This window comes from Schistocerca americana, chromosome 5 (genome assembly GCF_021461395.2).
Source record: "Schistocerca americana isolate TAMUIC-IGC-003095 chromosome 5, iqSchAmer2.1, whole genome shotgun sequence".
NCBI lineage: Eukaryota > Metazoa > Arthropoda > Insecta > Orthoptera > Acrididae > Schistocerca > Schistocerca americana.
Window position 1 is genome coordinate 294,881,161 of NC_060123.1, and position 19,239 is coordinate 294,900,399.

Consider the following 19,239-nt stretch of genomic DNA (forward strand, 5'->3'; position numbering starts at 1 on the left):
TCAGCACTACCTGTCTGACCAGGGCGTAACGGCTGTTCATAGGGTTATGAAAAGGGTTGACACGAACATCATTCCAACCCACACTGTCTTCTTGACATTTGACAAAGTTCAACTCCCATCGAAAATCAAAGCAGACTATGAGATAATTTCCGTTCGCCCTTACGTCCCAAACCCTACGCGTTGCTATCGGTGTCAGCGGTTCAATCACACCAGCCAGTCCTGTTCCAATCCGGCCAAATGTGTTACGTGTGGCAAGGATGCCCATGAGGGTGCTTGTCCACCTCCATCCCCTCGCTGCATCAACTGTATGGGTGACCACGCTGCTTCCTCTCGAGATTGTCCCGTTTTTAAGGACGAAAAGCTCATCCAGGAAATTAGAGTAAAGGAAAAGGTGTCGACCTTTGCTGCTCGAAAATTATTCGCCAGTCGACAGCCCACCGTGCCTCAGAAAGGAAAATACAGCACTGTCCTTGCTTCTCCTCGGCCAACAAAGGAGGCGGCCACGCAGATTTGCGACCTCACCTTTAGTGCCACGGTCGTCAGATCGGCCAGCGCAAAGATCGCCCGTTCAACCTCACCACTTTCGCCTGCCCACTCTCTGCCTCACCCTTCGTCGAGTTCTTCTGAATCTCGAGCCCAAAAGTCAGACACCAAGACTTCAAAAAAAGAGCATACTGGTGAAGAGTTTTTACGTACGGCAACTTCCCAACCATCGGTTCCTTCTTCCTCTAAACATCATTACTTCCAAGAAGGCTACAAAGAAACCCAGTTCCTCTCCTTCTCCGCCAAGGCGTGTCCCATCTACAGCACCACCTGGCGGAAATCGCCCTCGGCCGTCTTCTGTGTCGCCGAGGCGCACTGCTGGCGGCCGATCAACCGGCCGATCGCTGGTGGCAGAAGCTGCTCCTGACCAACCTATGGATCAGGATCTTCTGCCTTCGGCTGAATGCCATTCCATGCTGTCGGTCGCAAGCTCGGAGCAGTCGTTGAGTTGACAGCGACCTTGGTCACATTCCTCCATTTTCTGTTCACCCTATGTCCATTATCCACTGGAATATCCGCGGTATTCGAGCCAATCGGGATGAATTGTCGATCCTCTTACGATCCTACTCGCCGGTCATCTTCTGTCTTCAGGAAACAAAGCTGCGTCCCCATGACCGCTTTCTTCTCCCTCATTTTCAGTCCGTCCGATATGATCTCCCCTCTGTTGAAGGCACTCCAGCACATGGAAGATTCATGATTCTTCTCCATGAAACTCTCCATTATCACCCAATCCATTTAAACACTTCCTTCCAAGCTGTCGCCGTCCATCTTTCCCTTTCCGGATACACATTCTCTCTTTGTACTGTATACATTCCATCTTCCACACCAATGGCACGAGCTGATCTCCTTCATCTTCTTGGTCAGCTTCCACCCCCATATTTGCTGGTTGGGGACTTCAATGTCCATCACCCGCTTTGGGGATCTCCACATCCTTGTCCACGTGGCTCACTATTGCTAGACGTCTTCCACCAAGCAGATCTAGTTTGCCTCAACACTGGGATCCCTACATTTTTGTCTGCCTCCACGACAAATTTATCTCATTTGGACCTTGGGGTCGGTACTGTTCCACTAGCTCGTTGCTTCGAATGGTTCGCCCTTGATGATACACACTCGAGTGACCACTTTCCATGTGTCCTTAGACTGCAGCCTCAACTGCCCTACATGCGCCCGCGACGCTGGAAGTTTGCCCAAGCCGATTGGACACTTTTTTCGTCTCTAGCGACATTCGATGACCGTCACTTTCCCAGTATCGACGATGAGGTTACACATATTACCGACGTTATTCTTACAGCTGCGGAACATTCAATACCACGCACCTCCGAATTGCCCCGGCGCCCCCCAGTTCCTTAGTGGCACGAGGCATGCCGTGATGCAATACGTGAGCGGCGACGTGCTCTCTGCGTTTTCCGCCACCATCCTACTTTGGCCAACTGTATCCGCTATAAGCAGTTCCGAGCGCGTTGCTGTCGTGTCATCCGCAATAGCAAGAAGGCAAGCTGGAAATTCTTTATTAGCTCCCTCCTCGGAAGTTTGGAGTCGGCTTCGACGGTTCTCAGGCGCGCCTAGTTTCTCCCCGGTCTCTGGGCTCACTGTCGCGCATGACACATTAGTGGACTCCGTCGCAATTTCTAACTCATTGGGTCAGCACTTTGCTGAGATTTTGAGCTCTTTAAATTACCCGCCAGCGTTTCTCCCGAAGAAACGTGCAGCGGAAGTGCGACCTCTTGCTTTCTCCTCTCAAAATCGCGAAAGCTACAATACTGTTTTCTCCTTGCGGGAACTCCAACATGCACTCCCTTCTTCTCGCTCCTCCGCCCCAGGACCAGATGGTATCCACGTCCAAATGTTGCTGCATTTATCAACCCATAGTCTGCGTTACCTTTTTCGCCTTTATAATCGAATTTGGACCGACAGTACTTTTCCCAGACGATGGCGGGAAGCTATCGTCGTTCCCGTTCCGAAACCTGGAAGGGACAAACATCTCCCCTCTAGCTATCGCCCCATTTCTCTCACGAGTAGTGTCTGTAAGGTTTTGGAGTGTATGGTGAATTACCGTTTAGCGTGGTGGCTGGAATCCTGCAGTCTTTTAACACCTGCGCAATGCGGATTCCGAAAGCATCGTTCTGCAGTTGACCATCTTGTTGCTCTCTCCACTTATATCATGAACAATTTTCTCCGGAAACGCCAAACAGTAGCAATATTTTTTGATCTGGAGAGAGCATACGATACCTGTTGGAGGATAGGCATCCTCCGCACACTGTTCTCTTGGGGCTTTCTAGGTCGGCTGCCCCTTTTTCTTCGTGAATTTATGGCAGAGCGCACATTTAGGGTGCGGGTGAACACTACTCTCTCCCGTACTTTCTCCCAAGAAAACGGGGTACCCCAGGGCTCCGTGCTGAGTGTTGTACTGTTTGCCATTGCCATCAACCCAATTATGGATTGTCTCCTTCCTGATGTCTCGGGCTCCCTCTTTGTGGACGATTTTGCGATCTACTACAGCTCTCAACGGACCAGCCTTCTTGAACGATGTCTTCAAGGATGTCTCGATCGCCTCCACTCTTGGAGCATCGAAACCGGCTTCCGTTTTTCTCCCAGTAAGACCGTTTGTGTTAATTTTTGGCGACGTAAGGAGTTTCTTCCGCTTTCCTTACATCTAGGTCCTGTCAACCTTCCGTTTTCCGACGTCGCTAAATTCTTGGGTCTTATGTTTGACAGAAAACTGTGCTGGTCCTCCCACGTTTCCTATCTTTCGGCTCGCTGTCTGCGATCCCTCAACACCCTCCGTGTCTTGAATGGTACCTCCTGGGGAGCGGACCGAGTGGTCCTTCTCCGCCTCTATCGCGCCTTAGTGCGCTCGAAATTGGACTATGGAAGCATAGTCTACTCCTCTGCTCGGCCGTCTATTCTTCGGCGTCTCGACTCTATCCACCGCCGTGGATTACGTTTAGTGTCTGGAGCTTTTACACCAGCCCTGTGGAAAGCCTTTATGCTGAGACTGCTGAACCTCCGCTGTCCAATCGGCGAGCAGTCTTTCTGAGTCGTTCTGCTAGCCATCTGTCTTCCATGCCTGCTAATCCAGCCCACGACATTTTTTTCGACACCTCCTTTGATGTAGGGTATGCAGGCCGCCCCTCCTCCCTACTACCACCGGGAGTCCGCTTCCGTCAACTGCTCCATTCTCTTTCCTTCCGCTTTCCTAAAACCTTCTTGACAACTTGGGGTACAGCACCGCCTTGGCTCCGTCCCCGGATCTGCCTGCTCCGTGACCTTTGTCGATTTCCCAAGGATGGTACCCCTTCACTTGTTTATCGTCGGACATTTGCTGCTCTATGTGCACAAATGACAGACGCCACATTTATTTACACCGACGGCTCGAAAACATCGTTAGGTGTAGGGAGTGCCTATATTGTTGGCGACACCCCAAATCACTTTTGGCTTCCCGACCAGTGTTCGGTTTATACTGCGGAGCTTTACGCTGTTCTCCAGGCTGTCCACTACATCTGCCGCCATCAGCGGATACAGTACATTATCTGCTCAGATTCTCTCAGCTCTCTCCTCAGTCTCCAAGCTCTTTATCCTGTGCACCCTCTGGTCCACCGGATTCAGGACTGTCTGCGCTTGCTCCACCTGGGGGGCGTCTCGGTGGCGTTCCTCTGGCTCCTGGGACACGTTGGTATCTGTGGAAATGAGGCGGCCGATATTGCAGCCAGGGCTGCAGTCTCTCTTCCTCGGCCAGCTATTCAATCGATTCCCTTCGCCGATCTACGGAGCGTTCTATGTCGACGTGTTGTTCATTTATGGCACGCGCATTGGTCGACACTTACCCATAATAAATTGCGGGACGTGAAAGCTCTTCCTTGTGCTTGGACCTCTTCCTTGTGCTTGGACCTCTTCCTCCCGAACGTGTCATCGGGAGGAGGTAATTTTAACTAGACTCTGGATAGGGCACTGCCTTTTTAGCCATTGACATCTTTTAAGCGGCGATCCTCCCCCACTCTGTCCCCACTGCTCTCAGCTGTGGACGGTAAGACACCTTTTAATTGAGTGCCTCTATTTTAATCCGTTACGCTCCCGTCTACAGCTCTCGCCTGATATATCGTCGATTTTAGCAGATGACACGCGCTCAGCCGACCGCTTTCTCAAGTTTATTAGTGCCAGTGAAATGACGTCAGTCATTTGAAGCTTTTTTTGGGGACAACCAACCCCTTTCTGTAGTGGATTTTTAAGGCTTCCTTCTGCTTTTAGTTTCTCCAATTTTATGACTTTCGTTCCCATTGCTGCTGGTTTTCAATTTTGGTTTTTTACTGTTTCCTAAGTCACGGACCGGGCGTTAATGACCATAGAAGTTTTGCGCCCTAAAACCAAAACAAATAAATAAATAAATCTTTGTTGCTTCTTTTTTTCTGTAATACCCAGTCTGCATTTCATTGTCATTCAGGTTTTTGCACGTCACCATTCAAGAATTGGTTGAAGTAATTGACCATTACTGAGTGAGTATCTGTTTTGTTTCCTACTAGACTCACATCTTTACCTTCAGTTGCTTTTATGATGCCTTGGTATTTCTTAGTTTGTTCGGAAATTTTTTATTGCCATTGCAGTTTTTTGTGAGTTTGTCCAATTCCTCTCAACATATGATTGCTCCTCAGCTATTACTTGTTTTACAATTAATTTTCATGGTTTGTATTCTTGAGTTGGTGTTTTTGAGCAGTCTTCACTCTCATTCCTCTGTTTGTCTAATAATTTCTTTCTTTGGTTTCTCAGCTGTATTCATCTTTTATCTGCTTGTTCCACCATGGTGTTTTGCTGTCTCACTCTGGTGCTTGTCTTCCCAAAGATCTTTGTTACTTCTCCATAATGGAATTGCATAACTCTGAATTTTTCTTCACCACTTCTTGCTGAACTGGTAGGTAATTTACATCTTATTACTTGTACATAGGCATTCCCCTTACTTATGCCTAATCTACATTCAAAAGACTATGGCCCTCATGGCTCCAGAAATGGGGTGCAGATTCATTATGTTAAAAATACATAACCAGTCATGTTATCTGAGGGATAAAAAGGTGACTGTCATTCATTAGTGGAAAATGATATTTTATCAAATATCCATTGGCTTGATCGCAGGGCAAAGCAGAGGATGTTGGATGTAGTGCCTTATGTGGAGATTTTTCACTAGCTGAAGAGTTCTTACCATGAAAGTGTATATTGAATACTGATAAATGTAATGGTACATTGATAACTAATGTTAGACCTGAGATAGACCTCATTTGTAATGATCACCTCTTCCTCCAGGTGCATCAGTATTCTTTTGTGTGATGAGATGTTACCAGTTCAAACAATGGAGTTTCATACTGTGTGGAACAAACTCTCGTAAACACACCTCAGTCAAGGATTTAGATGAAAGGATAAAGCCAGTGATATTCTCCTATAAAAGTTTCAGAATTACAATCAGAAAATTTGTAAAGAATCAACAAACAGATCTGCTTGATTACAATTTTTGTGTGTTGTATCATGTTCACAGTGTCACTCTTCAAGTAGTTACCTGCAAAAACATGTTTCAATTTCAGCATACCAGTGGTGTAAATCTGGTTCCATAGCAATTAAGCTTCTAGCTGCACAATAAATAAGTTGTTTGAACTATATGTTAACCTCAAAGTGTTGTAACATCATCTCTGTGAATACTTCATATATAACAAACATTGTAACATCTAACTTTTTAAATTCTTTGATTAAATTATTTTAAGAGGAATGAAAATACTGTGTGTGCCTAGATAATAGGCTACAGCTCGTGAAATATTTTTCAGGTTAAAAGACATTGAACGTGCTACTAATGCAAAGTATGAATTGGAACAGAAACAGCGAGATGAGGCTAAGGAACGCAAAGAGAAAGACCTTACATGGGAGACTAAGGTGAGTTACTGTAGGGAAATTGACAATGAAAACTCAGTGTGAACCATATTAGTGAAGGTACTGGTGTTTTCAGCTACTCAATAGAAATATGCTGTGTGCATGCAAAATTCTTAGCATCCATAAAATTGATGTATTCCCTTTTAAGTTCCTGTATTGAATAGGGAAAAAAGGTAGTCTACCTACTTTCATAACTTTAAATTTACTATGTTTTTTGAAAGCATAAATTTCATTGAGTAAATTGAGAGCAGGAAAGCAACTAAGAACTATGAACAATAGTGCAACTTGCCATAACACCACAATAACATTACCCAAATGGACACCAACCCAGATGTTGTAGGCAAAAAACAACGGAATATTATTGTTAAGAAATTGAAACTCGTTGTATTATGTGGATTTCAATTTGTTTGTTTTTTTGCATTTCAAAACAACATAGTATCCTTTTCAAAGTAAGTAGGTAATGTTGGTTTTGATGAGAAACAGTTAAATGTTCCAAAGTTTATACTAATGAGAGATCATGTGCAGTTTCTCTTCTGATGAGGATGTTATAACATGCCCTACCAGAGGAAAAAAAAACTATGAAGAAAATGTATGTAGGGACAACATTTAATATGTGCTTCAAAAATTATGAGGGAGTGTGTCATTGCTGGTAAACTAGAACCAGTGCTGTGCCATCTGTCAAGTTCTGCAACTTCTCGTAGTGAATAAAAGTGATAAAGAATTTATGGTGATGGTGTGTCAGTATGAGAATACAACACATTGTGTGAACACAGCCTAGCTTTGAACTCGTTGTTATTTCAAATGTAATATGAGTTCTAGGAACTGCGCTCCCCATTGTTTGCGTGTGCTTCTCGTTTTCCATTGCAGACAATGCAAACACTTCACCATAAGATACATGGGTATGCACCAAACATTATATGCATAGCGAGCAACTTATCGGAATAGACTTTGTCCCCAGTCACATCTCCGAGCGGTTCTAGGCGCTTCAGTTTGGAACCGTGTGACCGCTACGGTCGCAGGTTCGAATCCTGCCTCGGGCATGGATGTGTGTGATGTCCTTAGGTTAGTTAGGTTTAAGTAGTTCTAAGTTCTAGGCGACTGATGACCTCAGAAGTTAAGTCGCATAGTGCTCAGAGCCATTTGCACCATTTTGAAACCAGTCACATGTATGTGGTTGGTGGGTTTTTGCGGGCAAAATGTGCGCCAGAAGCCTTACCTCACAATTGGCACACTTTCCTTGACTCTGAGTAATGTATAGGGTTTAATCAACCAACAGAGAACTTAATGGCTTGCTGCACAGTGCTACGAGATAGGTGTACAAGCAGCCAGAAGACTAAGTACCAGTAAGTCAATCTCGTGTGACTACGCAGCGTGAGCATTGCAGTCTACCTGTATAATCAGTGAGAACCAGTGAGCGTTACCTTCTCAAATTGTTAATCAGCCACCAATGGCACTTCCTCTTTGACAGTCATTCTGGGAATCCCTTCCCGGGTACCGCCATGTTAACGTTAACAAGGACAGCAGAAACCCCCCCTCCCCAAAGACCTACCAAATGGTTGAGTCTGCATGCCCAGGCGAGCATGTTCACAAGGTCTCGCATACTTTTGACAAGTCACCTACCCATGTGCATATGACCTATAAACATGTGAAATAACATCATTGTTTAACCCTTTCACGTGAACTTAGTTACATTCATTCACTATCTGATATAGTTATGGTTGAACATCATACTCTTTTTCTTTGCATAAATACAAATTCGTGTAGATATGATCCTCCTAAAATGCTGGGAGTGAAATATTGTATGTAGTGTTCTCATTGTGTATTCACAGGGGGTCTCATGTGATGTACCAGTTTTGTTTTCCTGCCTAGTGAGAGTTAATCTGTAATGGTGCCTTTGTTTTTGCACATTAATAATTTTTTTTTTTTTTTAGCCAGTACATGGTAGCTTGACCATTGTACACGGGTCTTCCCCTAAGTTTTGTGTAACTCTCCCCGAGACTTTGAGCAGCTTGCCTGTGAATTAATTCACTACATATCCCTTGTGGTAGGCATACCTTATTCAATAAATACCGTTTGCATGTCAGTGAATTAAGTTTGTTTTTTCCCCCTTCCATAGTGCATACTCTCAGCAATTTGCTTGTAGGATATTTTTAAGCTATGCTAGTGATTAGAAAACCAGTTCCTACAAGTTCGTCACAGGTTTTAGAGAACCAGTTCTACAAGTTCGTCGCAGGTTTCGTTTCATTCAGAAACTATGCTTGTCTGAGTCAGTCATTATGGTGTTCATTGTTTTTATTTGTTAGAAAACTGACTTATCATTCAGAAATCATAGATGTTATGATGTTTGCAGTATATAATGAGCGAATAAGCCAATATGTGCTGTATTTTCTGGAAATGCTGTTCTCCACAATTGTATTCCTCAGTTGAAAAAGTTTGTGGTGAATTTATGATTGGAGGTTTGTTGCATTTCTTGAATCAGGTGCATTTAGATTACCTTCCAAATGAAAATTAGAGCTCCAGTTGGCTTACATTTTTAATTTTTAAGATTGAATGGAGCTGGAATATTGTTTCGACAATTGCTCATTATGCAGCAGCAGCAGCAGCAGCAGCAGCAGCTTCTATTTGCATGCCTTCATAATAATTACCTACTCATAATAATTACCTACCTGGGTGGCCTGTAGGGATATCAGTCACTTATTTACTGCATTGAGGCTGATATGTTAATCTGCTTTGCTATTAACACTTACTGATATATGATGATATTCTTCCTTAAGATTCTGTTTAGCACATTATAAATACTTAGTATACACTCAAAATTGTATGAGCACTTTACCTCCATAAGATAGCAATAATGCTAGTAAACTCTTCAGTTATTAATGTACAACTGGTATTACTTGTTGTTGTCCACCTACTGTTGTCCACTAAATTGTGAAATTGTGTGTTCCAGAAATAAAACCAGATAAATTCATTTACTGTCATATCTGTTGTCTGCTGGTTGCAAGCTGAAGTTATTACTATAATATAAATGGAAAAAAAGGAAAGAAAAATGACGCTGTTTACAAAAAAAAAAAAAAGAAAAAAAAAACACCACCTTGCAATAAATATTGATCATCATGTAAAAAAAGTGTTCAGTCATACTTATCCTAAGTGATAACTAATTTTTTGAATCCAGGTAGCAGCCCACATTATGTTTCACATGCCAAAAGGTGGTGTGTTGTGCTGGTAATATGTGATACATACTCTTGATTCTTGTATGTGCTACTTGTCATTATGTGTCACATATCTTACTTTCTATATGATAATCCCTTTATTTGGCTACAGCAGTATGAAGTGTTATACTGATTGACATTCACATTAAGTGGACTGTAACAACTTGACATCAGCTCACACCCATCCATATAATTTAGTTGCAAGATCTCATCTTACAGACCATGTTGCATAAAATTACAGACATTGATTTTCCTAGAGTTAGTCATATCTGGAATGGGTGGTATGACGGCTGGCGGGAGGTAGACACTGCCATTGGAACTCTTTTTTTTTTTTTTTTTTTTTTTTTTTGCTGCATTGTATATATTGAGATTCACTGCTGTTGGTATACTTTGCAGTCAATGCTGATTTCTGTAATAACCATCACTGTTAAAATATTTTGAAATGTGCATGGAGTTCTAAGAGCCGTTTTCGCACTACAAAGTAGCAGATATGATTTAAGACCCTGATTGGGTTTTTTGCAGTGCAGCATGTTACTGATCTTAACAGGAGGTGTACTTAGCCTGGATATTGTGAAAAATAACTTCTTCATGCAGTATTTTACCCCATTAGAGTAGTCACGAGAAACCATAATTCAAAATGTCCCTACTATGATCATCATCCACTAAGGTAGTAAATATAGCAGTCAGATGTTGAGGTGCTTCTGAGAATAACAGTTTTTAAAATGTTCCACCTTTTTGCAACACATACGTGTCTCATTATTTAAAATGGTATTTCTAGTATTATGATTGTGTGTTTTAGAACTCTGGAAACCAGGTTTGTATGTCAAGAGTTGACTTTTAGAAGCATCTCTCTCAGTTCTCTTACTTTGTCATAGAATTGGCTGTGTATGGCATTGCAGTTAACTTGTCAAAAACCGTTCCAAATTAATGTTTCTTTGCCAGCCGGAGTGGCCGTGCGGTTCTAGGCGCTACGGTCACAGGTTTGAATCCTGCCTCGGGCATGGGTGTTAATGTAATATACTAAAATAATGATTTTTTTTTCAGAAGTCTAGCTCAGGACCTAGGGCGAAACCCTTTATTTATTGTATTTGTGTGGTCCAGACTTCAAAAAATGCAAAATTGAGGAAAATGTTAAAATCCCCAAAATACAAGCAAAAACATATGTATTGGAATATATGAAAAAATCATAGTACTCTCCAATACAATGTATAAAATCTTTGTAAGTGAAGGAAATTAAATGTACAATACACTGTTTACCCAATAATTTGTGGTAATGAATTTCATGAGATCTTAAAAAATCACAGATGTGTAACAGCAAGCAAAAATTCATTGAAAAATTGAAACTGGTACCTGTGTGCAAGTTAATCGAGCTAGTTTCCTACATGCCGGATCCACAAATTATTAATCAAAACACATATTTTTGAGAGATTTTTCCTTTGTTCTCACCCAGAAAAAAAATCAAAAATTGAAACATGAGTTCCCTTCCCCAATCGACATTAAAAGCTTATTAGAAGTCAGCTCAATAAATTTCTGTACACTGTGTAAAATGTACATTTAAAAGAGAACTCGGGTGCTACACGCTTCACGCCTTCTATCACAATTGCCAATCTTAATGATCTACAGGTTGTGGTGCACAGTATTTACATGAGTAGTGTATGTAGGTGTTGCAATTGTTATCAAGTCATATTTGAACACGAAAGGCTTTAAAATGTGCTATCGCAAAACCCTTGTTTTATTTCCATGTGACATCTCTGCCATAGAACATGGTTTGCATGAAAAGTAAATTTTGAGGACTTTCACACTTGCCAGCACTCCTGTCATTGAAGGGCTACTCCCCCTCTTCGTACATCCAGCGGGCAAGCTCATTTTATGTTTGGTATTGTGGCGTGGTAGTTGTTCTGGGTGATATGTGACATAACAAGTTGCCAGCCAATAAGAGATCAGTGGACAGTAATGGCTGATTTTTCCTTGATTCTGACTGAACATATGTTTTGAGATTCAATGTTTGAATTCTAAAGGTTGACAATCGACATTGTTGCTAAATACAGTACATTGGAAATACATGCAAGAGGATGAGACTGAGTTATAGGAGGCACAAGAAAAGTTGGCAGCTGAGCCCCTTCGTCACATATTGACTTGGTGCAAAACACTTTGTGTCGACTGTCCTGTTCTCCATTGCTGCCACAACGTAGCAGTAGTTGTATCATAATTGTGTGGTGAAGCTAAACATCGTAAATTGTAATGGCAATATCAATCGTGTGTTATGTCAGCATTTCCTCTCTCAAGTCTCCTCTCTCTGCAATGGCCTAAATATTCCCTTAACTCCGCCACCACCCGTCGTGTGAACTGTCTGTTTTTTTGTGCCACTTGTAACTTGTTCCGCCACATCAAATGTCAACGGGAAGAAATGGGATAGTCAGGCGAGACGTCGAGTAAGAATGCAGAATCGAGGTAAACCTTAGTAGGAAGAAACATAAAATCGGGGAGTTTTTAGCATTGATCTTAAGGGTTTTTCACAGGGGTTATAAAATTATGGTGGAAAATCGCGAAAAATGTAAGATAATGGATCTCTACTGGTGTCAACTGATCCTCATCGTCATTATTTTAAATTTTTATTGGGCCTAAAATCATCACTGTATGTAAAGGAAAAGTCACTTCAGAAAGCTAAAAATTATGACAGAGTTGCTAATCAGTACTTCAGGAGGTGAAATTTGTAGTACTGCTGATAGACGCACATAAAAGAACAGTTCATTATACTTCCCTGTGTGTCTGCCAACAGTGCTAAGAATTTTGCCTCCAGAAGTGAGTACTGGTACATAATTCTGTGTAAAATGTCACTGGTCTTGTGAGAAACCTATGAAGTTTTAGGTAGCTGTAGTGCTTACAGCTTAACTCACATGCAAAATTGAACAGGGGACTGAAATCTTAAAGCGGCCTAACAAAAAAAAAAAAAAAAAAAAAAAAAAAAAAAAGGGGGGGGGGGGAGAGGGGGGGGGGGCTGCAGATACTTGGCATCTTGACTTCCAGTGATCCTGGTACATTAGGCTGTGAGTGATCACTGAGCAACCAGACATTCTGATACCATTGTGAATAAACAACACACTTGGACCTTGCTTCTCAATTCCATGACTGTAAACAGTAAAACATTTCCCCTGCTACACACCACCCCATCCTGAAAAAAGCTTGTCTTCAGTTCACAGTGATCCACAAATTATCAGCAAGATTTGAAGCTAATAATAGTCTCGTATACATGTGTCCCTCTGTTACAAGACAGGCCAGTGATAATTTAGGGAGAATCAAAATTGGGAATACTGATTTTGCTGGTTTTATGATACCATAATTTCTGTATTTCATAGAAGTATCCATTTCCAGTACGACAGTCTACACTCTACAGGTATTATGACATGGTAGTACGTCCAGAGCAGTTTAAGTGAGAAAATTGTTAGTGAACTTTTGTTGGCATTTGCATAATGGTTTATCTTCATAATAAATATTACCATTGCCCTAATCTGATACACAGACAGCACTGGAATTTCATTCATTCATTCATTCGGAGGTTATGTACTGTAAATCCATATATGAAGTAGGATTAGGAATGTGGTCTATCCATACATCATGTTATCAGTGAATTGCATTTTTATCATCATGACATGCTCATTGCATTAACCATTGTATGACTCAGGTTCCATACATTTGTCATGGAGGAGTATGTTTTAGAATATGAAATGAGCCCAGAATATAAATTATACTCAGCGATATCCTGGCATTTAATATTTATTTTTAAATCTACATGTCACTGTAAAAGCTATTGTTTATTGGAGGGAATCTATTATCATTATTATTCTCCTTTCTTATTCAATTCAATGGTTAGATGTGTGGAGATGATCTTCATCAGTACACGCACAAAGAATGACCTTGTTCTCATCCAGTAGTTTCACATAACTCTTATCTTACCAAGAAAAAAGGCTGTGCACAGAAAAAAATATTAAGAATTTTCAGGGTATAGGAAGGGTGATTTTCACACACATGTAAACAATTAAGAAAACTTACACCTTGCACTAAATAAATATGTCTGATGAAATTTTTCATCATCCTAATGCAGTTCAAGAATGGCAATTGTAAAATCAGTGCTAAAAGGAACCTTGCTTTTCATTATTACCTAGTATATGTATTTTTCATTCTAATTTTTCACATTTGTTATATTACACTAGCGAGGTTGACAGATGAGCTCGCCTGTCCCGCTTCCGACTTCCTACATGACTCTTAGGACTGATTGTATAAATCATTTGACTTTAGATTCACACAGAAAATGAACTCAAATCAAGCTGAACTCAGAAATCTCCATTGTATAAATGTTAATCTCAGATTAGATCACCATGAAATAGGATAAACTTTGACTGGGGAAATTCACAGATCAAAATCAGATTCAGATGTAGTTGCCAGTTTACAGTGTAGTGACATTACAAAAATAAAAATAATGAAAAATAATTCTGTTTGGTGCAGATACAAATTGAAGTAATGAAGTTATTGTTGACATTTAAGTATATGATTATGCTCTTCCACACTGATGAAACTCAAAATATTATTTTTGATCTGTAAGGGTAGGTTAAGGAAATTATAAGCTATGTATTAATGAATGCAGGTAATAATTTATCTCATAACAATCCTTGGAAACCTCTCATATTCATGTTATTAGTTTAAAGGCATTTCATAGACACTTAGGATCAGAGTAAGAAATGAAAATTCGAAATATTTGCTGTGAACAGTTAAAACGTTGATGTTGACAGCAGCCAACAATAATGAAATATTTATCAGAAGTGTTTATAAGATTGTTTATGTAGTTCATTCTCGCATATAATGAAGAGCATCTCTACTTTATTGATCATAAAGGTACTCGTAACAACACTATGTTTTGAAACCGTACCATAATTTCCATTTTCAAACTTCGTGGGCCTGTGTGGTGTGCAAGAACCTTATGCAGTTTGAGTTACATTGTTCCCATTCATTTACTTTATAAGTGTAGGTATCAGAGTATGCCAATGTGTGTACAGAGCATGACAAAGGGTGAACCCATTCTCAGAATTAAATGATAAATCATTTAAGCTGAGGTTTCACTTGGGGGGGGGGGGGGGGGGGGAGGGGCGAACTATATTTGAGAGAGTACCTGCTGAAACCAACCAAAAGAAACCAGCCATCGACTCCCGTGTGTGCTCGTTTTAACATCATGGATTTTCCTTTGATTAATTTTACTTTTGACATTAATATTTTATGCTACAGGAAAACTTTCAGATGCTGGTTGACTATTTGGTTAAAACAGATGTAGCAACAGCTTGCAGAGCTGTCCATAAGATATTGGCCATCATTGCCTCACTGAAAAAAGATTCATAAAAATGTCTATGGAAGAAAATGACATCAGGAAAACCCACTGCACATTTCTTTGTCATTTTAGGCACTATTGACTGTACCTTTAATGCCCCCCCCCCCTCCCCCCATCAAATCTCTGGGTGGTGAAAGTGAATAGATACTTAAATATGCGCAAGCAATTTCAGAAGCTAAATTCTGTAGGAGTGTATTAAAATGTATACAGAACACTGCATATAGCTCTAGCTGAAAATCTGTCTGCAAAGAAATTGTAGTATGAACAATTTCAGAAGCTAAATTCTGTAGGAGTGTATTAAAATGTATACAGAACACTGCATATAGCTCTAGCTGAAAATCTGTCTGCAAAGAAATTGTAGTATGAACACAAAATGAAGCCGACAATCACAATGCAATGAGTGTGGTATTCATTAGAAATATATTTACATAGAAACAGTTACACGTTTTCTGTGTTGGCTGTAATAACTCTGTTAGTTTTTTGTATTCTCTAGTGTGTTTATATTGGTGCATGTGCCGATGGTCGATTTTGTCGGTGTTGCCAACCATGTTTCTTGCTAATTTGGATCAATACTGAACCTCAGTTCAATGGATTCGAGTTTAGTGTTATATACAGCAGAGCAGAGTCCTGAATGGGGTTCTATTTCTGACCTCCAGTCAACAATATTTATGGACTTGGCCCTTGTTATTATACATATATGTCAATGGTTCAAATGACTCGCCAGGTTAGCCAAGAGTGCTAATGTGCTGCTTCCTGGACTCAGGTAGGCGCACCGGCCCCAGATCGAATCCGCCCAGCGGATTAACGATGGCCAGCCTGGACGTGGTTTTCATGCGGTTTTCCACATCCCACTTGGTTATACCGGGCTGGTCCCCACATCCCGCCTCAGTTACATGGCTCGCAGACATCTGAACACATTCGCACAATTCCGTGGATTACACTAGACGCAGACAGTTGTCCCAGGTGGTACGGGGTGGTGGCAGGAAGGGCTTCCAGCCACCCCTTAAATTAACCTTGCCAGATCCGATTAACCACGCCGACCCTTCACAACAGCAAGCAAAAGGCGCAAGCACATGAAGAAGAAGAAGAAGACTGAAATGAAATCTTGTCACAGAGCACCACATATTCACTAGGTATTGATTACTCTTCGTAAACATACATTTACAGGTATTTGCGTATGCTTCCTAGACAGCAGTACACAAAAATAATATTACAGATTCAGTGTGACATTAAATGGCTAGATAAACTATTTTTGATATATCTAGTGTTGTAGTACAGTAGTCATGTTAAACAGTGGAAAGTCAGTTTGGAATCTCAACAACAATATTAGGAAAAGATAATTGGTGCTTGGTGTAAAGATCACATATTACGTTTGCAGAGAGGCACAATGAAAATACACTTACACATTAGCGTCCACAGAAAGCCTTTGTTAGAAAATGAAACACGTGCACATTCATTCACACAAGCAAGCGCCCTTCGTGCACCCATGCCCGTTATCTCTGGCAGCTCACACAGTAATGTGTGTGCATGAGATGTGCTTGCTTGTATGAATGAATTATGTGTATGTGTTTCCTTTTCTGATGAAGGCTCTGGCCAAAAGCTAATTTGTAAGTGTCTTTTTCACTGTAACCATATGCAACTTAATGTGTAATCTTTACTGTAAGTAACAATCTATCTTTTCTTTATATTGTTAGTAATGATGTTAAATTTTGTGTAACATTAGTGCCTTCACCTTGAAAGATGATAAAATTTAAAAATACGCCGTCTTCTCAGTAATAATATATATGTATAAATTTCATAATGCCTGTACGTGCTTTGTAATAGCGTGCGCCCTGTTTTTAACCACATGATGTTTAGTATTATTCCAAGCTTTGAGAAGGATGTGGAAGAACATCTGTATAAAATATATATTTTATGCTGAGTGATGCATTGCATATTTAAATATGTCTTTGTACTTGAAACCGATGCGTACATGCATTAGACAAAACATTAATCTACTTTCATTGAAAAATTGTTTTTCTTTCATTTTGCAGCTGTTCCAGGAGGTGGGAGAGAACTGGGTATACAAGAATCCACTGGTTAAGAGGTTGCAGGCGACCAGTTATACCAGTACGTGAACGAGAAGAATGTTTCCAGCTCTCAGCTGTATCATGTTACTCTGGAAACTTTCCTTAACCATCCTCCTCTCACAATATCCTCTTTTAATGTGCCTTGCCTGCACTACTCCCAAGGACGTGATTTGACATTTCAACCAAAGTGGTGAATGTGTGATTTGGCCATAAGCCAGTTACATATATGTTTTAACAGTATTTGGCACTAAGCTGCCACTCTGCCTTCCAGCTGAAACATGCGGTAGAACTGATACTTCAAAGGGCAGATATATCTCTTTTTTTATGTATGAAGGTGTACATATTATTAGCAACAAATACTCTTTAGACTCAGATAATTTAATTTTTTCCTTTCTCTCTATATATATCTCTCTTTCTCTTTTTGTTTAATGAGAAGTGGGACCTATGTTCGAGGCAAAACATACTTCTTAAAACTCAAGTTCAGCCGCCTATTTGGAGAAGGTAGCAGTTCCTACCAACCTTATTTACTGTAGTCTTCCAATTATTCCAATTTAGTATTTTATTCCTTCAGAGCTGGAATAAGTAAAGATTCAAAGTGTGTGATTACAGTCATTGTATTGCCTACACTGTACAGCACATGGAAGAAGTTTACGGGTCTCTTAATCACCAATCTGTGCAAGAAACGTATAGGAAAGCTCCATTTTCCCCTCTGTTACCTGTGGTGGATTCATGTCAGCCAACCACCATCACAGCTGCACTGATGGCTGAATAACGATACTTTGTGATGATTAAAACCTTTTGCTACTGATGGTTCTTCAGTGTTTTTATGCAAAAAAAATAAAACTAAAATGTATTCCTGTTCTTAATGGAAGAAACAGCTTCTCAGTATGTACTTTGATATGATAGTAGAAATAAAATTACAGTACTTCTCACCTTTATGCTGCAAGGAATATAGTCTATATTGCTGCGTAGACATTTCTGGTTGTGCAAAATGAGATTATGCATTTAAGCCCAAAGCATTTATTTTGTAGTCGAATTACAAAAAAATGGTCTGGATTTATCACATTACTGCACTACTCCTTTTGGAGAAACCAATTGGCTGTCATATGACAGGCTATAGTTCAGAGTTTGTCAGTTTTGAGAACTGTATTCACACTTTACGTTCAGAAAATTCTGATGCATAGATAAAGCTCCAGTGTATATTTATTTACAGTGAAATTTTATAATAATTAGTGGCACGTGTTGTACAGAAAAAGATCACAGTTCTTGCTCTATTTTGTTAAAAATGTATCTATTGTTAATCAATTTTTCTTATACATGTACTTGTAAACAAAGAAAAGTTGTTAAATAAAGAAAAAACAACAACCTAATTCAAAGGAATTAAAATTCGATGTTTTCTATGTGTTTCATTGGGGCAGGAGGGAAGACACACTTCTCTTGCTTTTAAAGTAGCTTTGTTTCACTTTTTGCATACTATTCAGGATGATTGCACAATAAACAAAATCTTTTTGTTGGAATTCATTATTGCTGTGGTCCTTTCTGAAACCTTTTTTCAGCCTCTCCATACAGAAGTTTGTGTATGTAGTGGTAATCAGCCACTTAGTTTCAAGCTTTACTTTAATAACTCCTCATGTTGAGAGCACCAAGGCCACCCAGGTTACACAGTCTACCCAAGGTCCATAAGGATGGGGTCCCGTTGAGACCTATTGTTAGTGCTATTGGGTCGCCTACATATCGGTTGGCAAAATACTTAACCAAATTATTAGCACCTGTAGTCGGCCACTGTAGCCATCATATTAATAACTCAAAAATGTTTGTTGACGTTATAAAGCAGATTAGGATAGGTCCGAATGATATCATGATCAGCCTAGATGCGGTCTCTTTGTTTACAAAGGTACCGGTGGAAGATACATCGAAACTGTTGGCTGTTCATTCCTCTCCCGAAATACTGAAGTTATTTCGAAACACTTCGACAACCACCTATTTTTTTGTATGGCTGAAAATATTATGAAATGACTGATGGAACAGCCATGGGTTCGCCAGAGTCACCAGCCATAGCTAACTTTTTCATGAAGGATTTCGAAGAATGAGCATTGAACAGTGCTCCCTTATGTCCATCCTGCTTCTTCAGGTATGA

The 19,239-nt window shown here is 40.5% G+C and overlaps 1 protein-coding gene across 4 annotated transcripts in view; it reads left to right on the top strand.

Annotated features, from left to right (window-relative positions):
* Positions 1-18,626, top strand: part of LOC124616179 (oxysterol-binding protein-related protein 9) — a 504,981-nt gene extending 486,355 nt beyond the window's left edge. For all 4 annotated transcript variants that reach the window (XM_047144465.1, XM_047144467.1, XM_047144466.1 and 1 more), the window contains 2 exons: positions 6,345-6,450; positions 17,067-18,626. In XM_047144465.1, the coding sequence (XP_047000421.1) occupies positions 6,345-6,450; positions 17,067-17,150 (190 nt within the window). In that variant the 3' untranslated portion in view covers positions 17,151-18,626. The remainder of the gene's footprint in view (positions 1-6,344; positions 6,451-17,066) is intronic.
* The last annotated feature ends 613 nt before the right edge of the window (positions 18,627-19,239 follow it).